At 50.2% G+C, this 22,747-nt stretch overlaps 2 protein-coding genes and 1 long non-coding RNA gene across 6 annotated transcripts; 1 reads left to right on the top strand and 2 right to left on the bottom strand.

Moving 5' to 3' along the window:
- Window positions 1-364: 364 nt before the first annotated feature.
- Window positions 365-2,639, bottom strand: Drap1 (DR1 associated protein 1). Of its 2 annotated transcripts, none has more exons than XM_013112879.3 (7): window positions 2,320-2,639; window positions 2,008-2,080; window positions 1,826-1,919; window positions 1,418-1,537; window positions 1,205-1,319; window positions 935-1,023; window positions 365-588 (listed from the first exon to the last, which is right to left on the bottom strand). In XM_013112879.3, exons 1-7 carry the CDS (start codon window positions 2,359-2,361, stop codon window positions 483-485), a joined length of 639 nt encoding a protein of 212 aa, XP_012968333.1. In that variant the 5' UTR covers window positions 2,362-2,639; the 3' UTR covers window positions 365-482. The 2 variants fall into 2 exon arrangements, with proteins under 2 accessions (XP_012968333.1, XP_005064069.1); XM_005064012.4 differs by having other exon boundaries at window positions 1,205-1,298; window positions 2,320-2,638.
- A 38-nt stretch (window positions 2,640-2,677) lies between these two features.
- Window positions 2,678-4,930, top strand: CUNH11orf68 (chromosome unknown C11orf68 homolog). Of its 2 annotated transcripts, none has more exons than XM_005064008.4 (2): window positions 2,678-2,927; window positions 3,566-4,126. In XM_005064008.4, the coding sequence occupies exons 1-2, from the start codon at window positions 2,806-2,808 to the stop codon at window positions 3,978-3,980; spliced, it is 537 nt and encodes a 178-aa protein (XP_005064065.1). In that variant the 5' UTR covers window positions 2,678-2,805; the 3' UTR covers window positions 3,981-4,126. The 2 variants fall into 2 exon arrangements, with proteins under 2 accessions (XP_005064065.1, XP_005064064.1); XM_005064007.4 differs by having other exon boundaries at window positions 2,699-2,927; window positions 3,580-4,930.
- A 3,899-nt stretch (window positions 4,931-8,829) lies between these two features.
- Window positions 8,830-21,262, bottom strand: LOC121141493. Of its 2 annotated transcripts, none has more exons than XR_005878438.1 (3): window positions 20,516-21,262; window positions 11,620-11,827; window positions 8,830-10,370 (listed from the first exon to the last, which is right to left on the bottom strand). It is a non-coding gene; the product is annotated as an uncharacterized LOC121141493 (long non-coding RNA). The 2 variants fall into 2 exon arrangements; XR_005878435.1 differs by having other exon boundaries at window positions 11,752-11,827; window positions 20,516-20,864.
- Window positions 21,263-22,747: the final 1,485 nt, after the last annotated feature.

Here is a 22,747-nt window from a genome sequence, read left to right as displayed (position 1 = left end):
CCAAGGCCTCTGCTGTCTGTCTCCCTGCTTCTTCACTGTGCCGAGCCCTTCACTGCACTGGTTGCAGAGCTCTATAGTTTTCCAGCCCAGTCTCAGAACTGAGTCCATCTGTCCCCTCAGCAGCCCAGAAAAGGACAGAAGGCTGCCCAAGGCCCCACGGCACAATGAAAGGTTAACCTTTAGCACTTCCAGCATGTGGCCGCTCAGGCCCTAGGCCACCTTCCTTCCTTCAGTGCTCCTGTAGCACCAGACTCCCCCTTTTCACTCAGGCACTGGCTGCCCCCATGTGGGGAGGTTAGTAGGCTGGCAGTAAGAATGTAGTCACAAATCCCTGGACAAGGACTTAAAAGAAACCAAAATCCTCTTTCTTTTCTTTCTTTCTTTTTTAATAAATTTAAGAACAATTCCATCTTTCTCTTCTCCCCAGAGCAACTAATACTAACTAAAAGGGGTGTGTGGCCCCGGGGTCGGGGCAGTGGGTACTAGGAGTCATAGTCCTCTTCATCCTCTGCATCAGGTGCTGAGGGGCCGGGGGGCGCTGGGGGCAAAGGCAGAGGAGAGGAGAAGGGCATGAAGGGGCCTGGAGGGCTGCAGGGCAGAAAATGGAGACAGTCAGAGGATGCTACCGTGCTGTGCCCAACCCACAGGCCCTGCCACCATGCTCCAGAGGCACATGTGGTCACCCACTATGTCACAGGAGCCAAGTGTCCATGACCCCTGTCCCTCCCCCAGCAGGAGAAAAGGGCCCAGAGAAGAGCACTGCCCAGGTTTTCTCCCCAACTATGGCAGAACAAGACCTTCTCACAACAGTCCCCCTCCCCAAGAGAATCAACACCATCAACCATCACCAATACCACCACCAAATGGCTAGGGAAGTGAAAACTGGCTCTGAGGAGTTTGGCATGTCCCCTTCTGGTGTCCCTGGGCTGCTTACCTCTGAAAGGGGGCAGGGGAGTTACTGGCTTGGGGTGGAGGTTGTGGTGTCTCTTCTTCTCCGTCAGTATCAGTGTCCTCAGACTCTTCCTGTGAACACAGCAGGGGTCAGGGTTCATGAGAGAAGGCCTGGGCCATCATTGGGGAGCCCAGACCCTGGGAGTAGGGCTGGACAAGCCTTCAAAATTTACACATGGTACAAAAGGTGCTGGCCTCCAGCCAGCTTTGCCTGGTGCAGGGTGCCTTTCCCGGGGAAGCTGGTCTCACTCACCTCCTGCTCTGAGTCTGTCCCAGACAGTTTCTTGTCTTTGCCTTTGCTTCCGGTGCCTCCATTCTTCCTGCCACTGCTGCCTGGTTTCCGGCCCCTTCGGGAAGATACAGTCCATCTGCCCAGAGGACTCTCTCCTCCTGTTCACCCCCCAGCCACCCCCAACCCTTGTGGCCTTGGCCTTTCCCACCTCTATACCTGGTCTTGGCTACCCACCTCCGAGGACCCTTGTCCCCATCCATGTGGTTGTCTTCCCCATCCCCCTGCATGTCAGGCACGGATGCCACCAAGTCCTTCAAGAAGTCAAACTGCTGCTCCAGCTCAATGCACTGCTTCCTGAAGTGAGAGAAAGGCGTTCAGCGGGGTCTCAAACACTTCCGGAAGGACAGACACGGCCATTCCCTGTCATGACACTGGGAAATGATAAACACCCCTTCCTCACTTGCACGCGGCCTCGAGGGCTTGGCTCTGGTGATTCCCTCCACCTGGAACACCTAGTCCCTCCTACATCAGTCCAACCCACCAAACTGGCTCAAACTCAGGCTCAAACTCAGCCTCGCACCCCCCGCCCCCCGTCAGGACACTGCCTCCTCACAAGCCCTTCCCAGCTCTGCGGCCACTCACAGGTGGGACGTGGTCATCGTTTTGGCATTCCTAGATTGGGTCACCTGGCAAGCCTTCTTCAACAGAGACTCCAGGAAGAGTTCGAGCGCCCGGGCTGAGGGGCGTCAAGGAGAATCCGAGAAGGGGGTTGCCGAAGTCCCCGCCCCACGCCCCTCAGCCCAGCCAGCCCCCGGGTAGGATACAGATGATGACAGGCACAGCTGCCGCCACCTTCCCAATCTCTTCGTCCGTCTGCATGATCTTCTTGATCCGCGCCTGCCCAAGGAACGGGGCAGAGCTCGGACGCAGCCTCCTGCGTCCCTGCAGGAGGGCTGGGGGCAGCAAAGGGGAGTCCCGGGAGAAGGGGGCGGGAGGCACTAAACCAGCAGGGCATGGAAGGGGCGGGGCTTCGGGCCGCGAACACCTAAAGGCACCCGCTCCCCCCACCAGCAGGACCTGGGCCCGAGCCTCCCGGGAGCCCAACCCGCTGAGGCCCAGCCCAGCCACGTGCTCACCGGCGGAAACCGCGCGTTGTACTTCTTCTTCTTGCTTGGCATCTCGGGGCCTCTCTCGCCGCGCCGGGCCCAGCGCCGCCGCCCGCAGCCTACCGGCTCGGGGCCTGTTCGCCGCCGGCCCGCCGCGGTTCCCTCGGGTCCTGCGGCCGCCTGCTCCGCCCCCGCCGCTACCCGCAGGGTCCTAGCGCCGCCCGCCGAAAAGCAGCTCCCTAAACCCAAGCGCTGCGCTTTTGGAGCCTCTAAGGCGGAGCGCGTCCTTCTCAGGAATCGCCCGCCACTCCCACTCGCCCCCAAGCTAGAAGTACGAACGTTAGCCCCGCCCCCTGCAGGCTGGCTCCTCCCAGGAATCTCGCGCTGGCCACGCCCCTGAACGCAGCCCGCCCCTTCCCATGGAGCCCCCGCCCCCAGTCGGCTGGTTCCGCCTCTAGCCCCGCCCCGTGACTGCGTTTGTCTATAAAGTTGTTGTTGAGGCGGCGGGACCCTAAGATGGCGGCGGCGGCGGCGGCCGTGGCAGGGGCGGGGCGCGGCGGGGGTGGCGGTGCGGACCCCGGACAGGAACGGAGCCGGGCCCGAAGTTGGGTTGGCGCGGAACGGAGCGAAGGCCGAAGGTAACGGCGGGGCGGCGAGAGGGGCAGCCCCGGGGTGGGGGCAGCCCTTAGGCTGTGGGCACTAATGGCGGCGGGTGTGGTAGCACTGCAGCCTGGCCCTCCCACAGGCTCTATCCAAGTCAGGTTCGAGTCTGGGTGCCGCCCATTGACCGCAGATGGGCCGCTGCCCTTTCTAGGCCTCAGTGTCTCGATCTTTAAGTGTCTCCCAAATAGATGACCGGGGAGGCCTGGCCCTCCACAGCCACCTTTTAGGGTTGGCAAACCTGCGTTTTGCCTACATCGCTCAAATCGCAGAGCCGTGTTACCTGCTGGTCTCTAGTCAAAAGATGTAGCAGAGTCCCCGTGCCAATTCGCGCTTCAGCTGTTCCACAGGCGTGACCTTGGGCAAGTTCCTTTTCTCAAAAGTTTCAGTTTCCTTGTTTGTAAGCAGTGCAAGTAGTACTAATAATAGCGACTCCACCTCAGGCATTTTATTCCAGAGACAAATCTAGGCAGGATCAGTTGTTATCCCACCGTGAAGATGAAGCAACTGAGGCACCGATATTCAGTCTTGCCCAAGGCCACACAGTTTAACAGTGCCTGGCACCCTCTCGGACCCAGCACTTTCTTCTTACTTTCTCAAACCTCCTCTGACTCAGTTCCCTCACAACAGGATGGAACCAAATGAGGAGGTTGAAGAGGAGGACTCTCCGGGTGGCCGTGAGGATGGCTTCACTGCTGAGCACCTGGCTGCAGAGGCCATGGCAGCCGACATGGACCCCTGGCTGGTATTTGATGCCCGTACTACACCTGCCTCAGAGCTGGATGCCTGGTTGGCCAAGTACCCACCATCTCAAGTTACTCGCTATGGGGACCCGGGTTCACCCAACTCTGAACCTGTGGGTTGGATTGCAGCCTATGGGCAGGGTTACACCCCCAACTCAGGGGATGTTCAGGGGCTGCAGGCAGCCTGGGAGGCTCTGCAGACCGGTGGGCGACCCATCACACCGGGTACCCTGCGCCAGCTGGCTATCACCCACCATGTGCTCTCTGGCAAGTGGCTCATTCACCTAGCACCTGGCTTCAAGCTGGACCATGCCTGGGCTGGCATTGCCAGGGCTGTAGTTGAGGGCCGTCTTCAGGTGGCCAAGGTGAGCCCACGGGCCAAGGAGGGCGGGCGCCAGGTCATCTGTGTTTACACGGACGACTTCACGGACCGCTTGGGAGTGCTGGAGGCAGACTCTGCCATCCGTGCTGCAGGCATTAAGTGCTTGCTCACTTACAAACCTGATGTCTACACCTACCTGGGCATCTACCGAGCCAACCGCTGGCACCTTTGCCCCACTCTCTATGAGAGCCGTTTCCAGCTTGGAGGCAATGCCCGTGGCTCTCGAGTGCTGGACCGTGCCAACAATGTAGAACTGACCTAGTGGGCCACCTGGGAGAGACACCTTTTGCTCCCCTGCTGGGATGGATCCTTCTTTCTTCTCTTCCTTGTCCCAAGAAGGCCAAACTCCCTAGCCCTGAGGACTAATTGACTTGGGAACTGCCTATACTCGGTCCCTTTGAACTTCTCTCTGTGCTGGGTTGACTCCAGCCCCCACAGGCTGGGGGCTTTGGCTCCCTGAGGGCGGGGCCCTCGGCTGCCCTCTTTGATGCTGCTTCCCGCCACTGCCCAGGACCGTAGCTTGGGTGCAGATGCTCAAGAAAGCCTGCCCTGGTCACCTCTATCCCCTACTATACTCAACTTGTATCTCCCTTTTCTTTCCTCCCCCGTAAGGGAGAAAACTTAGTGCTTCCAGTCCCTGTCCTTGGCGCTATCATAGCCAGGTGGCAGGGCCCCTACAGGACTGAGCATGCTGTTGGGGCCTATATATGTCTGGCCAAGAGAGGATGCAGGGTCATGGACATAGGGCCTGCCTGCTCCTCCCTGCAAATTCATAGCCTGCATCACCAACATCCTTCCCTGACTACCTTGACATGTGCCTGCTCCTGGCATTTCAATAAAACCCAGCTTGGGTCGGTGTCTTGAGTGTTTTTTAAAAATACTGTCCTGATGGTTACCTGCTTTGGCTCCCAGGAAAGGCAGGGCCAGAAGAGGCCGCAGCTCTGATCTGACCAGGCCTTCTCTGTCTTCCTCCCTCAGCAATGAAGATGGTGCGTCTCACTGCTGAGAAGCTCTGCAAAGCTGATCTGTACCTCATGGATCAGAAACAGATTTATAGGTCTTCCCAGGAAGGCCCAAGAGACTACTCTTTAACCCCAAGGTATATTTGTTTTAGACTTTTACATCTTATTGAGACAGGGTCTCACTGTGTAGACCAGACTGGCCTCTAACTCAGAAATCCATTTGCCTCTGCCTCCTAAAATGCTGGGTTTAAAGGCCTGTACCCCCCAGCTTTTAGGTTTTTAAAAAGTTATGTTCATGGTGGCACATGCCTTTAATCCCATCACTGGGGAGGCAGAGGCTGGTGGATCTCTTAAGTTTGATGCCAGTCTGGTCTGCATATTGAGTTCCAGGACAGCCAGGGCTACATAACATAGACCCTGTGTTTAAAAAACAAAACAAAACAAAAAGGTCCATAGCCTTTATTCCTGGCACTTGGGAAGCAGAGGCAGAAACAGGTAGATCTCTTTGAGCTCAGGGGAGGGGGGCAGTGTTAAGAGGCTGGGGTCTTTCTAGGCACTTAAGAGCACTGATTACTCTTCCAGAGGACAGTAGGTTTAATTTCCCAGCATTCATGTGGTGGCTAGTAACATCCCCCAACTACAGTTCCAGGGATAAGATGCCCTCTTCTGGTCTCTGCAGACACTGCACACATGGTGCAGAGACATACATACGGGCAAAACACCCATCCATACACAGAAAAATGAATCTTTACAAACTATTAAACTGACAAGACATAAATTTACTTTTGAGGGGGGATGCAAAGACTAGTTTGTCTCATGTTTACATTTGGAGGTCAGAGAAAAACTTGGAGAAGTCAGTTCTTAGTGTTGTGGGTCCCAAGGGCCCAAATCTGGCCAGGCCAACACCTTTGTCTATTAAGCTATCTCGTTTGGTTGCTCAGCCTTTTGTTTGATTTTTCAAGTCAGGGCTTCTATGTGTAGCTTTGTAGACCAGATTGGCCTTGAACAGAGATCCGCCTGCCTCTGCCTCTGCCTCCCGAGTGCTGGGATTAAAGGTGTGCGCCACCACCGCCAGGCTCATCTTGGATTTATGATCCTCTACCTACACCCGAGAGTTGGGATTACAAGTATGCACCATCACACCCAGTTTAGTGCTGCCCAGGTTTTATGCAGTGACCAAGATTAGCCCTGGGATTTAGTGCCTGCTAAGCACTCTGCCAACTGAGCTACATCACAGGCCTTCTGCCCCACAGACTTGGCCTTTTTGGAACAGTAATATAGCACAGTTTGATCTCACAATTGTGCTCTTCCTGCCACAGCTTCTTGAGTGCTAGGCTTGCAGGTCTGAACCACCGTGTGCATGCCTCAGGACTTAAAAGCACTCTCAGTCCCTGTAGTTCCAGGCTAGTCACATAGTGTTATAAGCAGAGACAGGTTGGATTTCAGCCCCCTGGGCTGGAATAGCCTGAATATCCATGGATGGTATATGCAGAAGTCCTGGCACAGGCATTCACTTCTGTCACCCTATCCAGAAGCCACTGAGTAGTTTACAGAGCACATTCATCTCACAGGACCTCATAAAGGAGATGCTGGCCCCATCCTGCTATCAAGGAATTATCACCAGGTGTGGTAGCATACATCTTTAACCCCAGTACCCAGGAGGCAGAGGCAGGCAGGTCCCTGGGAGTTAGAGGACAGCTTGGTGTTACATAGCAAGTTCCAGACAACCAGAGCTACAAGAACCTATCTTTAAAAGAAAAAAAAATTGAGACTAAGGGGAGGGTGATTCAGAGAGTGAGCAGAGTTGGGACTTGCCTCTGATCCCTCCCTGTCCTCAGAGTGTGGTTCTTGACCAGAGAGACACCTTCACAACCCACAGAGCGTGGACACTCACATGATCTGATCATCCTCTTCTGCATGGCTGTCTAGCCTCAGGGGCCTGGTTTCCGCATCATCCTGTCTCCCCAAACCAGTGCCTGGCCTGGCCTTGGTTGGAGCTTAGGGGTGTTGGCAGGGAGCCCCTAGAGATGTTGCTCTCGTGCCGTGCCAGCGCTGACTCAGCCTGCAGCAGCCTCACCAAGTTGGAATTTGGAGCAGAGGAGCGGAGATGCCACTGGGCTGACTGGGTGGAAGTGGCTGAGTCATGAGACAGTGGCTTAACCCCCTCCCCAGCTTCCTCCCTACCCTGAGTTTCCCCAGGAATGAGTCCACCTCAGCCCAAATCTGGGAAGTCCCCAGAGCTCAGAGTCGGAGCCAGGTGCCCTGCCTGCCTGATTGTCTATGCTTTGCACTTGGCAAAAGTGGGCCAACTTTCCCTAGGCAGGGGTGTGGCATCCCGGCAGATATCCACAAAGATATCCACATGGTCAGGACATCCCAGATTTTCTTCCCGTACAAAGCCTGACACATCCCTCCTCTCTATCTCTATGGTTCTGCCTGGCCCCATGCCCTTCCTCAGTGTCTCCCTAACCATGACAACAGCTACTAATGTGGCTTCTCCACCCCACATCTCCTTTTCTGCCCCCACCCCTAGCCAGATCCACAGATCCCTCTGTAGAGATGTTCACATTCCTACTGAAAGGTCTTCTGTGGTTCTCTACAGCAACGAGGAACAAGGTCTGCTCTCCTGGACTGGCATGGACTGGGTCCTCAGCATGTCTCCTCTCACTGAAGCCAACTGGCACATCCTCCAACACCTCTCTTGGCGTAGAGCATGGGGCCTCAGGCCTGCCTTCTGCTTGAACACCTGCTGTGTGGTTCTGATCACAGAATCAGCAGTTACTTAGCAATCACCTGGTTGGTAGCTGTTCCCTTCTGGTCCCCAAACCACAGACCCAGACTAAGGCAGCCAGAATAACCCTCTCCAGAGATTATTAAATGAAAGATGTAGCTGCCTCAGACACAGACCACGGGAGTTTCTCCTGTGTCCATCTCTACACTCTGTTCATTTTTGCTTTAGAATATGGCTTTTTTTTTTTTAGCACATTCTGGCCTTTCCCAATTTGGTGTTTTGTTGATGGATAGCCTCTAATTGCATGTCTGACACCAATTCTCCTATGTAATGGGACATCTCAAGCCCACTAGCTCCCCAGCCATGTTGTACGTGTGGCTCTCACCTGTGTCTGGGAACTCTGAAGAACAGTGACTGTGCTTTATCCTCAGGGCATCTTCAGCACCCAACTCAGCCTGGTGCAAGCAACAAGTAATGTTCTTTGGGAGCTGGGGATTCCGGATTGAGTTTCTCTGTATAGCCCTGGCACTCGCTCTGTAGACCAGGCTGGCGTCAAACTCAGAGATCTCCCTGCCTCTGTCTCCCGAATGCTGGGACTAAAAGCGAGCACCTTCACATCCAGCTCAAATAAATGTTCTTGAATACTGTGTGGGTGCAAGAAAGCTATGCTCGGCTTGCAGGCCTCAGCTTCCTCACCTTGTTAAGCACCTGACACTGTGTTCAGTATTTGCCTACATTGTCTCATCTAAGCTCCATTTGGTTCTTTTTTTTTTTTTACGAGACAGGGTTTCTCTATTGTTTTGGAGGCTGTCGGTCCAGCCCGGCCTCGAACTCACAGAGATCCGCCTGCCTCTGCCTCCCGAGTGCTGGGATTAAAGGCATCCGTCACCACCGCCCGGCTAGTTCTTTTATCTTAAAAATAATTTTATATGTATGAGTGTTGTTCCTGTGTGTATGTCTGTGTGCCCGCCTTGTGTGTTTGTGGCACCCAGGGAGGCCAGAAGAGGATACTGAATCCCCTGGCACTGGAGTTATAGATGGTTATGATTTACCCATGTGGGTGCTTGGAATCCAATCTGGGTCTTCTGGAAGAGTAGCCAGTGCTTAACTCCTGTGTGCCATCTCTCCAGCCTCTAACTCTGTTGTTACTACATTTTGCAGAAGGGGAAACAGAGACCCAGAGAATTCCAGTTAATTGTCTCAAGGTTACAGAGCAATCAGCAGAGCCAAGCTTTCAACCCAGATCATTCAACTCTAGGGCATCTGAGCCATGGTTAAGTCTTGTTGATCAAAGTACTGTTGAGGACAGGGGTCCTGCAGAAAGAAACAGTGTCCTGGAGGAACATAGGATTGACTTGTGAAGTACACAAGGTAGGTTCTCAAAGTCACTTGGGAGACAGGCTGGGCCCAAGCAGAGATTCCTTTAATACTGACCAAGGATTAGGTCCTGGGAGAGCAGCCTGTCTGAAAAGGAAGAGTCATTCCAACCTACGTGGAAACTGGCACCCCTGACAAGCTAAGAGCTTCCCCAAACCTGGGCTAGCACGGCTTCTCTTGCTTAGCCAGCTGCTGCTTACATGGGCGTTCAGAAGTGCCCCAGTTGTGCACAAGCCGATGTGTCTGCTCCCTTAAGACAGAGAAGCATGACAGAGGCCAGGGAGACAAGAATGTGTTCTGGGAGGGGGAGACTCTGACCCCTAGCTCCAGCTGGGACCTGATGAGAATCCAGGAGTACTGGAAACAGCTGAATAGGAAGATGCCCCGACCGAAGCTTTGGCAGGATTTGGGGGATTTTCCTAGTAGGCCAGCTGCGCCCCACTCCTGATGACTGGGAGGGGCCTTGGCAGGGATGAAGATTGGGTCACACAGCTGATTCACTGAGGAGGGAAACTCCCCACTTCTGTGACGTGCATCCCCCAGGCACTGAGGGGTAAAGCTAAGGGCACTTGTCTGGGAAACCTACCCATTTTTCTCTAGCCTCCTAGGAGGGTACAGTAACTCTGAGGTTAGGCAGAAGGCTGTGCAGGCAGGGTGGCAGGAAAGGAGACCAGAGGTTGCAACCAGAGTGAAGGCTGAACAGGACACTTCAGGTGTCTTATCTATTTTATACGTGAGGCAACCAAGACTTACCGTAAGAGCAAACATGTATACAGGCCTGCTCTTTATGGGTGCACGCTGGGCACCTTACCAGCATTAACTCACTCCACCCCTCACAGCACTCCTTTTATTGATGCTAACTAAGCTAGTCAAAGTTGAGTCAGGCATGGTGGTACATGTTTATCATCTGAGAGGTAGAGGTAGAAAGTTAGGAGTTCAAGTCCAACCTCAGTTACACAGCAAGTTTCAGGCTAGCCTAGGCTACATGAGATCCTGTCTCAAAACAAAACAAAGTCAAGGCTATAGACACACTGGCAGCCTGCACAATTCCTATGTCTTCTACATTTAGGGTGTCAGGGCATTCTGTCCCCTGTCCCTGAGCAGTTCTAGCTCCTAGGGGTAGAGGCCTCCTTGGGATGAAGTCCAATTGGTTTTTGTGGGTCGTCTACCATTGGCCCCACATCTGCCTGCTGGGGACCATGGAAGACAGCCATGTTCTCTGGAGCCTGTGAAGAGAGAGAAAACTGATTGCCACAGAAAATCAGCTGAATCTTCAGAAGCCAGGAGAGGGCAGTGAAGCGGCCCCGCCAGAATCCCTCCAGAGCTTTGACTTTTGACCAAACCTCAATCTTTTGCCCAGAGCTTCCTGTTTGTTTGTTTGTTTCGAGACAGGGTTTCTCTGTGGCTTTGGAGGCTGTCCTGGAACTAGCTCTTGTAGACCAGGCTGGCCTCGAACTCACAGAGATGCGCCTGCCTCTGCCTCCCTAGTGCAGGAATTAAAGGTGTGTGCCACCAACGCCCGGCTCAGAGCTTCCCTTTCTTGTTTTGATGCTCACCTACTGTATCATGTGCGCACACAGACACACACACAAAAATGCACACCCACAGACACAGATACACCAGTGTGTACATGCATGCACACCCACAAAAACATATACACAGACATGTGCATACATGCACACACACACAGGAAGTGAAAGACTAGTTTATTGCCCACTGCCATGGAGGCCCCCTTGGGTACCTGAGAGCTGTGGTTCGATTAGGTGTGGCCCCACGCAGGCATGCTTTGCCCCACTCGGCTCTCTCATAGGCTACATGACTCACTCCCTTGCCCCCCATGACTCAGTTTACACAAGTGCCTGGAGGTCCTCACAGCTCGGGTGGGGCGGTTTATGGGTGCAGCCCAAACCCGCCAGCCTTTCATCCCAGCATGAGCATTTCATCCCACTCCTGGCCCAAAGCAGGAGTTGGCACCCCTGGGATCAGCAAGCCAGGTTCTTGGAAGCCTGGGGACAGGAAGTATGTGTTGGGGGAGGGGGTCCTAGGTCTGGGGCTTTACAAGGAGCTGAAAAGCTGGGTGACAAGCACCAACCCTCCTTGGCTTGAGTTTGAATGGAGCAGGGGCCACTCTGGGTCAGGCCAATTGGGCAGAGCCATTCTGGACACACAGAAGAGGGAATAGGCCCCATGACACCAATTTATCAGTAAGAGATCTCCCTACTTGTTTCTTAACCTTCCTAGGATTCTCCCTCTAAACATTTTCCATGCTTTACCCTGTCTACCCCACAAATAACCCAGAAAAGCAGATACAAATGAAGAAACAGAGAGGTAGAAGGGATGGCTGAGGTTACCAAGTCAGGAAGTTTCCACAGTAACAAATGGAGGTTTTGCAGAGAGGAATGAGTTAATGCACACTGGAAGGATGATTGCAAAGAGTATTTGTGTATATGTCTGGTCTTACTATGAGCCTCTCACCTATACAAGGGGTGAGAAGGGACATCTGACACACCCTGGCTAGCCTTCACTCCAGTTACAGTGTGTTTCTTCTCAGAGCTGTTCCCACAGCCCTGGTGCCCTCCACGCCATTTCATAGTTGCCTTCTCCTACCTTCCCAGCTGCATGAGTGGAAGCAGGATGGAGAGCCCGGTGTTCATCTTCACCCTGTAGATCTCCACTGGGACTCCTGGTTTTAGGAAGCACAGTATGTGATGTACAAAAAGGAGAATCAGGCTGCAGAGATGATGGCTTGGCGGTTAAAAGAGCATGCTTCTCTTCCAGAGGATCTGAGTTCAATTCTTAACATGTGCCAGGCAGCTCACAACTGCCATAACTTTAGCTCCAGGGCACTCAACACTGTCTTCTGGCCTCCGCAGATACAGACACAGACACACACACACACACACAGACACACACACACACACACACACACACACACATAGAGAGACAGAGACAGAGACAGAGGCAGACATGGTGCTGCACACCTCTAATCCCAGCACTTGGAAAGCAGAGGCAGGAGGATCTGTGAGTTCAAGGCCAGCCTAGTCTTGAGTGAGTTCCAGGACAGATAGGGCTACACAGAGAAACTGTCTGAAAAAAAAAGAAAGAAAGAAAGAGGAAAGGAAGAGAGAGAGAGAGAGAGAGAGAGAGAGAGAGAGAGAGAGAGAGAGAGAGAGAGAGAGAGAGAGAGAGAAAAGGACAGGAAAGGAAGGAAGAAAGGAAGGAAGGAAGGAAGGAAGGAAGGAAGGAAGGAAGGAAGGAAGGAAGGAAGGAAGGAAGGAAGGAAGGGAAGGAAGGGCGGGTGAGCTAGCCTGGTGGTGCAGCACATGCCTTTAATCCCAGTATTTAGGATGGCAAAGGCGGGCAGGTCTACTCTACATAGAGTTCCCGATCAGCCAAGATTTCTAGTGAGATACCGTCTTTAGCTATAGAGCCTCTCCTGGAGCTCACTCTGTAGACTAGACTGACCTCAGATTCACAGAGATCCACCTGCCTCTGCTTCCATTGGGCTGAGATTAAAGACGTGTGCCACCACTACCTGGCCTGTCTTTTTTTAGAATAACTTATTTATTTTTATTTTATGTGCATTTATTTTATGTGTTTTGCCTGTATGTATGTCTGTGTAAAGGTGTCCTGGAGTTACAGACAGTTGCAAGCTGCCATGTGGGTGCTAGGAATTTAACCCAGGTCCTTGTCATCTCTCCAGTCCTGAAGTCCTGTTAACAACTGTGTCGTGGTGGTAGTGCACACCTTTAATCCAGCGCTTAGAGAGGCAGAGATAGGTGAATCTTTGTGAATTTTTTTTTTGTTTTTTTTTTTTTGTTTTTTCGAGACAGGGTTTCTCTGTGGCTTTGGAGGCTGTCCTGGAACTCACTTGGTAGTCCAGCCTGGTCTCGAACTCACAGAGATCCGCCTGCCTCTGCCTCCCGAGTGCTGGGATTAAAGGCGTGCGCCACCAACGCCCGGCTGAATCTTTGTGAATTTGAGGCTAGTTGTTCTACAAAATGAGTTCCAGGACAGCCAGAGCTATTACACAAAGAAAACCTGTCGCAAAAAAAAAAAAAAAACCAGACTGAACCAAAACAAACAAACAAAAAAAAAGCACTGCTGTTCCAGAGAACAGAGGTCCTCTGGCAGCCTTAGATACCTGTACTCAAGTATTCATACCCAAAGGCACAGACACAGACACATATTTTAGAATAAAATAAATCAAAAGTTGTAAAAAAACATTGAAGACACTGAGGATCCCAGAGGGGACAGAGTGACAGAAGTCTTAGAACGCTTAGGGGCCCGTCTGGGACAGGACTCATTTCCTTGGATCCTGGAAAGTGGCTAGTTTGTGACAGGAACCCAGTTGGAAGCCTGAGGAGACCAGAGCTGCCCCTGACACCCTGCAGCATTTATCTGAGTCCCTTCCCCTCCCTGGGCACTGAGGGCCTCATCTGCTTCACAGCAGTGTAGCAAGAGCGACAGCGGCAGATGAGGCATAGGAGTTGGAAGCCCTCTGGGGGAAGGACTGCCACGTACCCATTGTGAGCCCCCACCTGACCACAGCATTACTCCACTGTCCCCCTCACCTTCCACAGCCTGAACCCATCAAATGGCTGGCTTTAGACCCCCTACACACACCGAGTCAGAACAGCCAGGTCACCAAGCCCTTTGCCAGCAAGTGCTCAACCCCTTCCCCAGACTCCAGCCACATCCCTGTTCTAGTGTCTGCCCCAGCCATTTTGTCCCTCAGTCTGCTGTTCCAGGGCCCTGGCTGAGGCCTTGCCAGCCCACCTTGCAGCTCCTGCCCTCAGCACACTGGGCACCCTGAACCTTGGCCACCAAGGCCTTCCCTTCTGCCACCCACAACCCTAGGAATGTCTCCCTTGACCTTCAGCACTCTTCTGCCGGGAAGCCTTCTCCCACTGGCCCCCACTCCAGCTGAAAAGAATGCTTGCTTCTTTCCCGGGGGCTCTGGGAATATCTCAGATGCTCTCAGGCTCCGGCCTCTGTGCTGTGTCTCACTTATGCTCTGACTGCCTCTCCAGGATGTCAGTGTCTTGAAGCAAAGACCAAGTCCTTGTCAGCTCTTAGCCCCTGAAAATGGACTCCATTCCACGTCCTCCAAAGTCCAAGACCAAGCTGGTCTTGAACTTACCACACAGTAGAGGATAACCTGGAGGCCCTGATCTACTTTGCCTTTCCCTCCAAATTGCTTGAATTACAGCTATAAACACCTTGCCTGATGTTTATTGTGACAGGGTCTGACTATATAGCCCAGGCTGGCCTGGAACTCACTGTGTAGACCAGGCTGGTTTTGAGCTTCCAGTGATTCCCCTGCTCTGAGTTCTAGGGTTACAAGGTTTCAGCACTATACCCAAGTCCATTCAATCTTTAGTGCAGTTCATTTGGGTCAATGAAACGGTAGTACATCTATGGGATATTACCCAATCATAAAAGAGAGTCAAGAGTAGCCACACACACACACACACACACACACACACACACACACACACACACACTGTGAAGGAACTGCATAGACAAGATAATGAGAACCAGAGCCAGAATTAGAAGCATATGCAGTGTGACTCGATTGGTACAGAATTCCAGAAGAGAAAAAGCTAATCTATGACCATGGACTTCTTGGGATGAGGACACTGGCTGCAGAAGGGTAGGAGGACTTTTGCAGGGGGTGTTCAGATATACTATGTCTTGATTGGAAGATGGCTATGTATGTCAAAACACATGACCAGTATACTAAAAAGTACAAGTTGTGTAAAACATTCTTCAACCAAATGAATTATTTTGCTTTGTTGCTTATAGTTGGATTTTTCTTTGTGTCACCAGGTCGCAAATAATGACATGGAGACTTCTTATTAATTATGAAAGTGTGGCTGTAGCTTAGGCTTTGTACTACTAGCTCTAATAACTTAAATTAATTTGCTTTTATCAATCTATATTCTTTTTGGAGACAGGGTTTCTCTGTGTAACATTCCTGGCTATTCTGAAACTCACTCTATAGGCCAAGATGGCCTTGAATTCACAGAGATCCACCTGCCTTGCCTCCTGAGTGCTGGGATTAAAGGCAGGCACCATCACTGCCTGGCTCTAATCTACATTTTACCTCATGGCTTTTTACCTTTCTGTCACCCTATACCTCCTGTTTCCTCTCTGTGTCTCCTGGTATCTCCCACACTTGTCCTCTTCCTTTCTTTCCCTGGAAACCCACCTACACCTTCTGTCTCGCTATTGGCCATTTAGCTTTTTATTATGCCAGTCACAGCAATATATCTTCATACAGTGTACAAATATCCCACAACAGTTGCTCAGGTTGGCAAACTGCTGGCTAGCACAATACTCTTGACTCAGGTTCCTGAATAGCTGGGACTACAGGTATGTAGCCCATCCAAGATCTCATTAAGAAAAAAAAAAAGACTAGCTGGGCAGCAGTGGCGCACACCTTTAATTGGGTGATAGAAGCAGGTGGATCTCTGTGAGTTCAATGCCAGCCTGGTATACAGATCAAGTTCCCGGACAACCAAGGCTACACTGAGAAACCCTGTCTCAAAAACAAAAACAACAAGAAAAAACAAAACAAAAGAAGAAGAGGAAGAGGAAGAAGAGGAAGAGGAAGAAGAAGAAGAAGAAAAAGAAGAAGAAGAAAAAGAAGAAGAAGAAGAAGACATATAAACACAATTACAGGAAGCCTTTTAAAAAAATATAAGAAGACGCCTTTAATCCCAGCACTCGGGAGGCAAAGGCAGGCGGATCTCTGTGAGTTCGAGGCCGGGCTGGACCGACAGCCTCCAAAACAATACAGAAAAACCATGTCTCGTAAAACCAATATATATATATATATATATATATATATATATATATATATATATATATGAAGATAGGTATAGTAGCACATATCTTTAATCCCAGCACTTGGAAAGCAGAGACATTTCTTTAGCCTGGTCTACATAATGAGACCCTGTCTCAAAAACAAAAGCAAAAAAAGGGGGGCTATAGAGATGGCTAATCAGGTAAGAGCACTGGCTGCTCTTGCAAAGACCCTGGGTTCAGTTCCCAGCACCCACATGGTGGCTCACAGCTGTCTGCGACTCCGTTTCCTTGGTTCTGTCACTTTCTTCTGACCTCCATGCCTACTGCAGACACATGGTACACATACATCCTGCAGGCAAAACACTCATAGACGAAATAAAAATAAATACAAATAGTTAAAGTTTTAAAAATATAAAACAATACAAAAAAGTTGGGCACAGTGGCACACACCTGTAATCCTAGCGCTTGGGAAGCTGAGACCTGAGGATTGCTATGAATTTGACAACAGTTTGACCCTGGCCTACAAAGTGAGACCCTATCTCAACAAAACAAACCACCAAATAAAACACAAAAAAATAAAATCAGTAAAATAATCTCTTCCATGCAAGGCAGTGGTGGTACACACATGTAATCCTAGCACTCTGGAGGCAAAGGTGGGCAGAGCTCTGTGAGTTCAAGGCCACCTAATCTACAAAGCAAGTTCCAGGGCATTCAGGACTACATAGAGAAATCCTGTCTTTGAAAAACAAATCACCACCACCACCACCACCATCATCATCTCTTCCCTGCAGCCCTTTTTATGCCCCCTCACTTGGGAGATATAGGTAGACACAGACACCAAAGAAGGCACATACACAAATCCCTCCAGATCACATTTTCAGAAGGTATTCTAGGAAGATTTAAAAGTAAAGTTATTCATAGAATCAGAGAACTGAGCTGTATTTCACAAGGGATCTGAGCCAGAATGGGGCTGGGGAAATGGTGGGGTCACTGAATGCTGCAGGACAGGAGTGGAGATGCGAGGAGAGCGCCTGGCAGAGGGGCCAGCCTGTGAGAGGGAAGAGGCTCGCTGTAACAGGGAATTCAGGCAGAGGAAGGCCCAGCTTTAATCCCCACGGAGAGACACACATGTCAAGCACACCTGTAACTTCTGTACATTGGGATGTGGTAGCAGCAAGTTTGGAAACACAAGGCGAGTCTCAGTTACACAACAAACTTGAGGGTAGCCTGGGTTATATGAGAGCCTGTTTTAAAATGGACTGGAGAGACAGGTCAGAGGTTAAGAGCACTTGCTGCTCTTGCAGAGGACTGGAGTTGGGTTCTCAGCACCCATATCTCCATTCACAACCATCTATTACTCAAGTTCCAAGGGATCTGACGCCCTCTCCTGGCCTCCCTGAGCACTGCATACATGTAGTGCATAGACATACATGCAGGCAAAGCACTCTCACACACACACACACACACACACACACACACACACACAAAGACAAATAAATATTTCAAAATAAATGAACCAAAAACTACAAAAGTAACCAGCAGATGGCCGCAGGCAAGATGTACCATGGTACAATCACTTTGGAGAACAGTTGGAGAAAATCCATGGAAGCCAAGTAAATTCATACCCTGTGGCCCCACTGACACACTTCCAAGAGAAATGACAGTAACTGGCCACTGAAGGATATATCAGGTACGCTTATGACAGCCTTATTCACCATGCCCTACACTGGAAGAGTCCTCAAGCCATCTGCAGCAGAATAGGGGGATCTCCAATTAATGGCACTCTCCTCTATTTTGATATGGGTGCCAGCTACAAAGGCTTACGTATGTGTGAAAAAAATCAGTGAGGCCGGGCAGTGGTGGCACACGCCTTTAATCCCAGCACTCGGGAGGCAGAGGCAGGCGGATCTCTGTGAGTTTGAGGCCGGGCTGGACCGACAGCCTCCAAAACAATACAGAGAAACCCTGTCTCGTAAAAACCAAAAAAAAATAAAAATAAAAAGAGCTAACTCTATAAAAACCATGAAAAATGTGATGACTTCCTGACTTTGGATTGAATAGTGGACTCCAGATTTATTATCAGAAACATCATCAACAAAAAAAATAGATAAATTGGATTAAACAAAAAATTTAAACTTTTGTGCATCAAAAGCACATCATAGCTGGGCATGGCAGCTCCAGCCAACCAAAACTACCTGGTAAGACTCTGTAGTGAGAAGAAAAAAGGACATCAGCAAGCTGGGTGTCAAAAGCAGGGCTATAATCTCAGCATTTGGAAGACTGAGGTAGGAGAGTCAGTTGTTCAAGGCCAGCCTCTGCTATATACAAGTTTGAGACCAGCCTGAACTACATGAGATCCTATCACCAAAATAAAACAACAACAAAAGGACATTATTCCAATCATAGTGACACATTCATATAATCAAATATGTAATTCCAGAACTTAAGGTAGGTGAATATGAGTACCAGAAAATCTAAACTTTATAAACAGATTCACCTAAAAAACACAGAGGTCTAAAAGCGTCTTCTACATACATATGCATACAAATACACTTGCACATGCATAATTTTATTCCAGACTGGGTTTCACTATGTAGCCCTGACTTGCCTGGAATTCATCAGGCTGACTGTAAATTCATAGAGATCTGCCTGCCTCTACCTCCGGAGTACTGGGTTAAAGATGTGTGCCACCATATCCAAAGTGTGTGTGTGTGTGTGTGTGTGTGTTTGTGTGTGTGTGTGCGCGCGCGCGTGCGTGCGTGCGCGCACTCTCGAGCTCGAGCATGTGCCTGTGTTTACAGAAGGCCCGGTGAGATGGCTCCACATATAAAGGAGCCTGCTGCTCTGCCTGACGGTCCTTGTTCAATCAATCTCTAGGATCCGTATGATGGAAGGAGGGACGGAGAGAACAACTCTCTCACGCTGTCCTCTGACCGCCACACAACAACTGTGCTCAGAAAATAAATACAAATATAATAAAAAATGTGAAGACAGCTAAGAGCCAGATGTCATGGGATAAGCCTGTAATACAATCATCGAGGAGGTGGAAGGAGGAGGATTATGAGTCAAAGGTCAGCCTGGGCTACATATCATGACCCTGCCCTTCAACAAACACAATATAATGAGAAAGAAACATTTACAAATCATAAGGTTTACACTCAGAATATACAAAAAACTACTGAATATCTCAATTTTTAAAGAATAAAAAAGAAAACTAAATGTGGTGTCCCATAGCCATGACCCTAGGAGGCAGATCCTCCTTACTTACATAGGAAGTTGGAGGCCAGCCTGGGCTAGGTAAGACACTGTTTTACAAAAAGAAAATAATCTCTGATCACAGAAATGGACAAAGGACTTGAACAGATACTGTATAGAAGAGACCAACAAGCCAGGAGGTGGTAGCACACTCCAGAAGCAGAGGCAGGCAAATCTGAGCTTGAGGCTAGCCTAGTCTGTACAGTGAGTTCTAGAATGGCCAGAGGTACACACAGAAACCTTGTCTCAGAACAACAACCAAAAAAAGAGTCAACAAACACGTTAGAATATTCTCTGCTCATTAAGGAAATGCAATCAAAGCCCAGTGGGATCACTTTGCATCCACTCGTCTTTAATTCTAAGTGTTTAATTATGCGTTTAGTGTTTTGCCAAATGTGTCTGTATACCACGTAGACCCCTGGTGCTCTTGGATTCCCTAAAACTGGAGTTACAGACTGTTGTAAGCCAACATATGGGTGCCAGGAATTTAACCTGTGTCCTTTGGAAGAACAGCCAATCCTCTTCATTGCTGAGCTATCTCTCCAGCCCCTAGTCTTTCGTTTTTAAATCTCCAACTGGAAACTAACTAGGTCTGGCCGTGATTTGGAGAAATCCAAGCCCTGCACAGCGCTGGGGAAGATTGTGGTGGCACAGCTACTGTGGAAAATTGTCTGAGGGGAGGGAGATGCGCCAATTCCACCCAGACAGATACCTGAGGGAAACGAAAGCTTTTGTCCTCACAAAGACTGGCACTCCAATCTCCAAAGAATTACTGTGTGTATATCACCCAAAGTGATGGCTACAGGAAGTCCAGGGACTTATGAATAAGCTGTGGTACATACACAGCAAGGAATATAATTCAGTCACACAAAAAGGGCAAATTATCAAATCCAAGGGAAAACACAAATGAGCCTTGAATATCTTTATGCTGAATGAAAGAAGCCAGACAGAAAAGGTCACATAGTATGTAACTCCATTTACGTGAAATGCTCAGAATGGGCAAAGCCACATCCACAGAAAGATTAGTGGTTACCAGGGGATGGGGCAAGGGGTAAATTGGAAGTGATTACTTAATGGACACAGGGTGTTTTTCTAGACCAATAAAGTTTTGAAACCAGAGAGAAGTGGTAGTTACACAACATTGTGAGTGCACTAAATGACCCTGAACTGCACACATAAAATGGTTAATTGTATGTTTTGTGAATTTCACCCCAATTAAAAAAGTAAACTTCAATTTAAAAAGAGAATAGAACTGCAAAACATAAACGTCACCTGCAACTCCCTGGTAGCCCAGAGAACCTACCAGATTGCAAACTTTCATCCGTTGCTTCCTTCAGCCTCACTGCAGCTCGAGAGGTAGGAATTCTCTGCTCACAGATGGGAAGCCACTGAGTCAAGCACACACAGAAACCCAGGGACAGTGACTTCCCAGGAGTCACTGCAGAACCCGGGTTCTCCTCCAGCTCCCTAGCTGGGAGCTGGTGAGGTCAGGCATGGGGAACGTCTGTGCAACCGCAAGGCAGGAGTTAATGACTGAGGAGCTTGGAATGTGCTGGTTCTGAAAGGGCCTCTTGTGGCTCCACGGTTAGAGCAGGAAGGGACTTTCAAGTCACGTACACACACTGTACTGGAGACCTGGGCCCCGCTCAGCTGCTACAGACAGTGTGAGGAGTAGGGTGATTTTTTTTGCAGCAGGAGGATGTGTGCCGTCAAGTTGGACTCAGGTCAGTTCTGTGTGCCACCTCCTGACTGCTTATGTCATCTGTCTAACTCTGGTCAGCCAAAGAATTCAAACATCAGTGGTGTGTGTGTGCGTGTGTGCACCTGTGTGTGTGTGTGTGTGCTCTTACTCAAGCATGAGTGTGTGCACATGCAAGAGTGCATGTTCCACAACACTCATGAGGAGATCATGGGGCAGCTTTTGGGAATCAGTTTTCTCCTGACACCATGTGCTCCAGGGTGCAAACTCAGGTTGTCAGGCCTGTGTGGCAAGCACTTTGACCGGCTGAGCTATCTCTGTAGCCCGGTTGTGTTTCTTGAGACAGAGTCTCATGTAGCTCAGACTGTCCTTGAACTCACTTTATAGCAGACACAGACTTTGAACTTCTGTCCTCCTGCCTTTACCTCCAGCACTCTGGCATACAGGCGTTCACCAGCAGCAGCACCACGCCTGTTTCTGTGACGTTACTGTATGTGTATCTCTAGCAAGCCTCAGATGTAGTTATCGCTATGTCTCCATTTCACAAACGAGGAAGCAGGATCTCAGAGAGATTGGGTGAGTCATCCAGGACATGCAGTGGATGGTCAGCCTGACCAGAACCAAACCCAGAACCCAGAGCTTTCTGGGTCCACCATGTACATATTTGTATTATTTCTATGGTCTCACTGCCCCCAAGACTCTTCTCTCTCCCTCCCCCAGCCCCCATGCACAGGCCTTCATTTCTCTTTTTGGCAAACTGCTATGGTTTCTCTCGAGGAAGACAGGCATTTCATAGATTTGGAGCAAGGGAAAGGCACTAGGCTGGTGACCTTCTGCAGATGCTGTGACAGCAAAACACTTTCACACCTGTAGTCTCCATTGCTCCCATAGCAGCCCTGTGCGATCAACAGTGAGACCCATCAGGGACTCAGGAAGGTGGTCTGCCTGGGTCACACAGACACAAATATAGCTCTATGACTAGAAACCCAGGGCCACTCTGGCCACCTAGCCTCTGTTCCCAAAGAAGACAGCCTAGGACCCTGCTTCTCTGAATGGGAATTTCTTCAGTTTCCGTTGAAATGCAAGGAAGCTCAGAAGGGAGCTTTGGGATCCTTCTTGCAGCATGACATTCTACATGTATGTGCAGTGTGAGGGCTCAAAGCTCTGATGGTCTGACTTGGTCACCAGACTCAGCCACTTACTCAGTGGCCTTAGGCAACTCATTTCAGGACCTGTCAACCTCAGTTTTCGCCATCTGTAAAATGGGGGTTAGGATGGCACTATCTCCCCAGCACATTTGGCCAGGGCCTCACCCTCACAAAGACCTTTCACATACTTTTAAGAAGGCTGGTGACACACCAGTACTGGAGGAATGCCTCCAGTCAAGAAGCCTCATTGATTGCATCTCAGGACACTTGTGTCCCTCTGTAGGCCCTCTTTGCCTGTAGAGGCCTAGATTAAAACTTGTGATAGCTCTGGAGACTCCAGATACAATTATAGTGCTTTCTATCTGTGGGTACCCTAAGTGTCACTTCATTTAGTGTTAAAATCTAAGAACACTTTTGTAACCGTGGTTTGTCACTCACATTTAGTCGATCAGAGGCCTCGATACCAGTTGAAACCGGGTGTGGTGGCACATGTCTATAATATCTGCCCTCCACTCCGGAGGTGAAGGCAAACACCAGTAGCTCTAGGCTATCCTGAGATGCATAGAAAGTAAAGACCAACCTGGGCTACATGAGACAATCTAAAAACAAAAAAGCCAGGCATGATGGTGGCACATTCCAGCACCAGGGAGGCCAGCCTAAGACATCAGAGACCCTGCCTTAACCAATC

The sequence above is a fragment of the Mesocricetus auratus genome, unplaced genomic scaffold, assembly GCF_017639785.1.
Source record: "Mesocricetus auratus isolate SY011 unplaced genomic scaffold, BCM_Maur_2.0 Super-Scaffold_4256, whole genome shotgun sequence".
Classification (NCBI taxonomy): domain Eukaryota; kingdom Metazoa; phylum Chordata; class Mammalia; order Rodentia; family Cricetidae; genus Mesocricetus; species Mesocricetus auratus.
The sequence above is the reverse complement of the archived record's forward strand: the minus strand, read 5'-3'. Positions and strand labels throughout refer to the sequence as shown.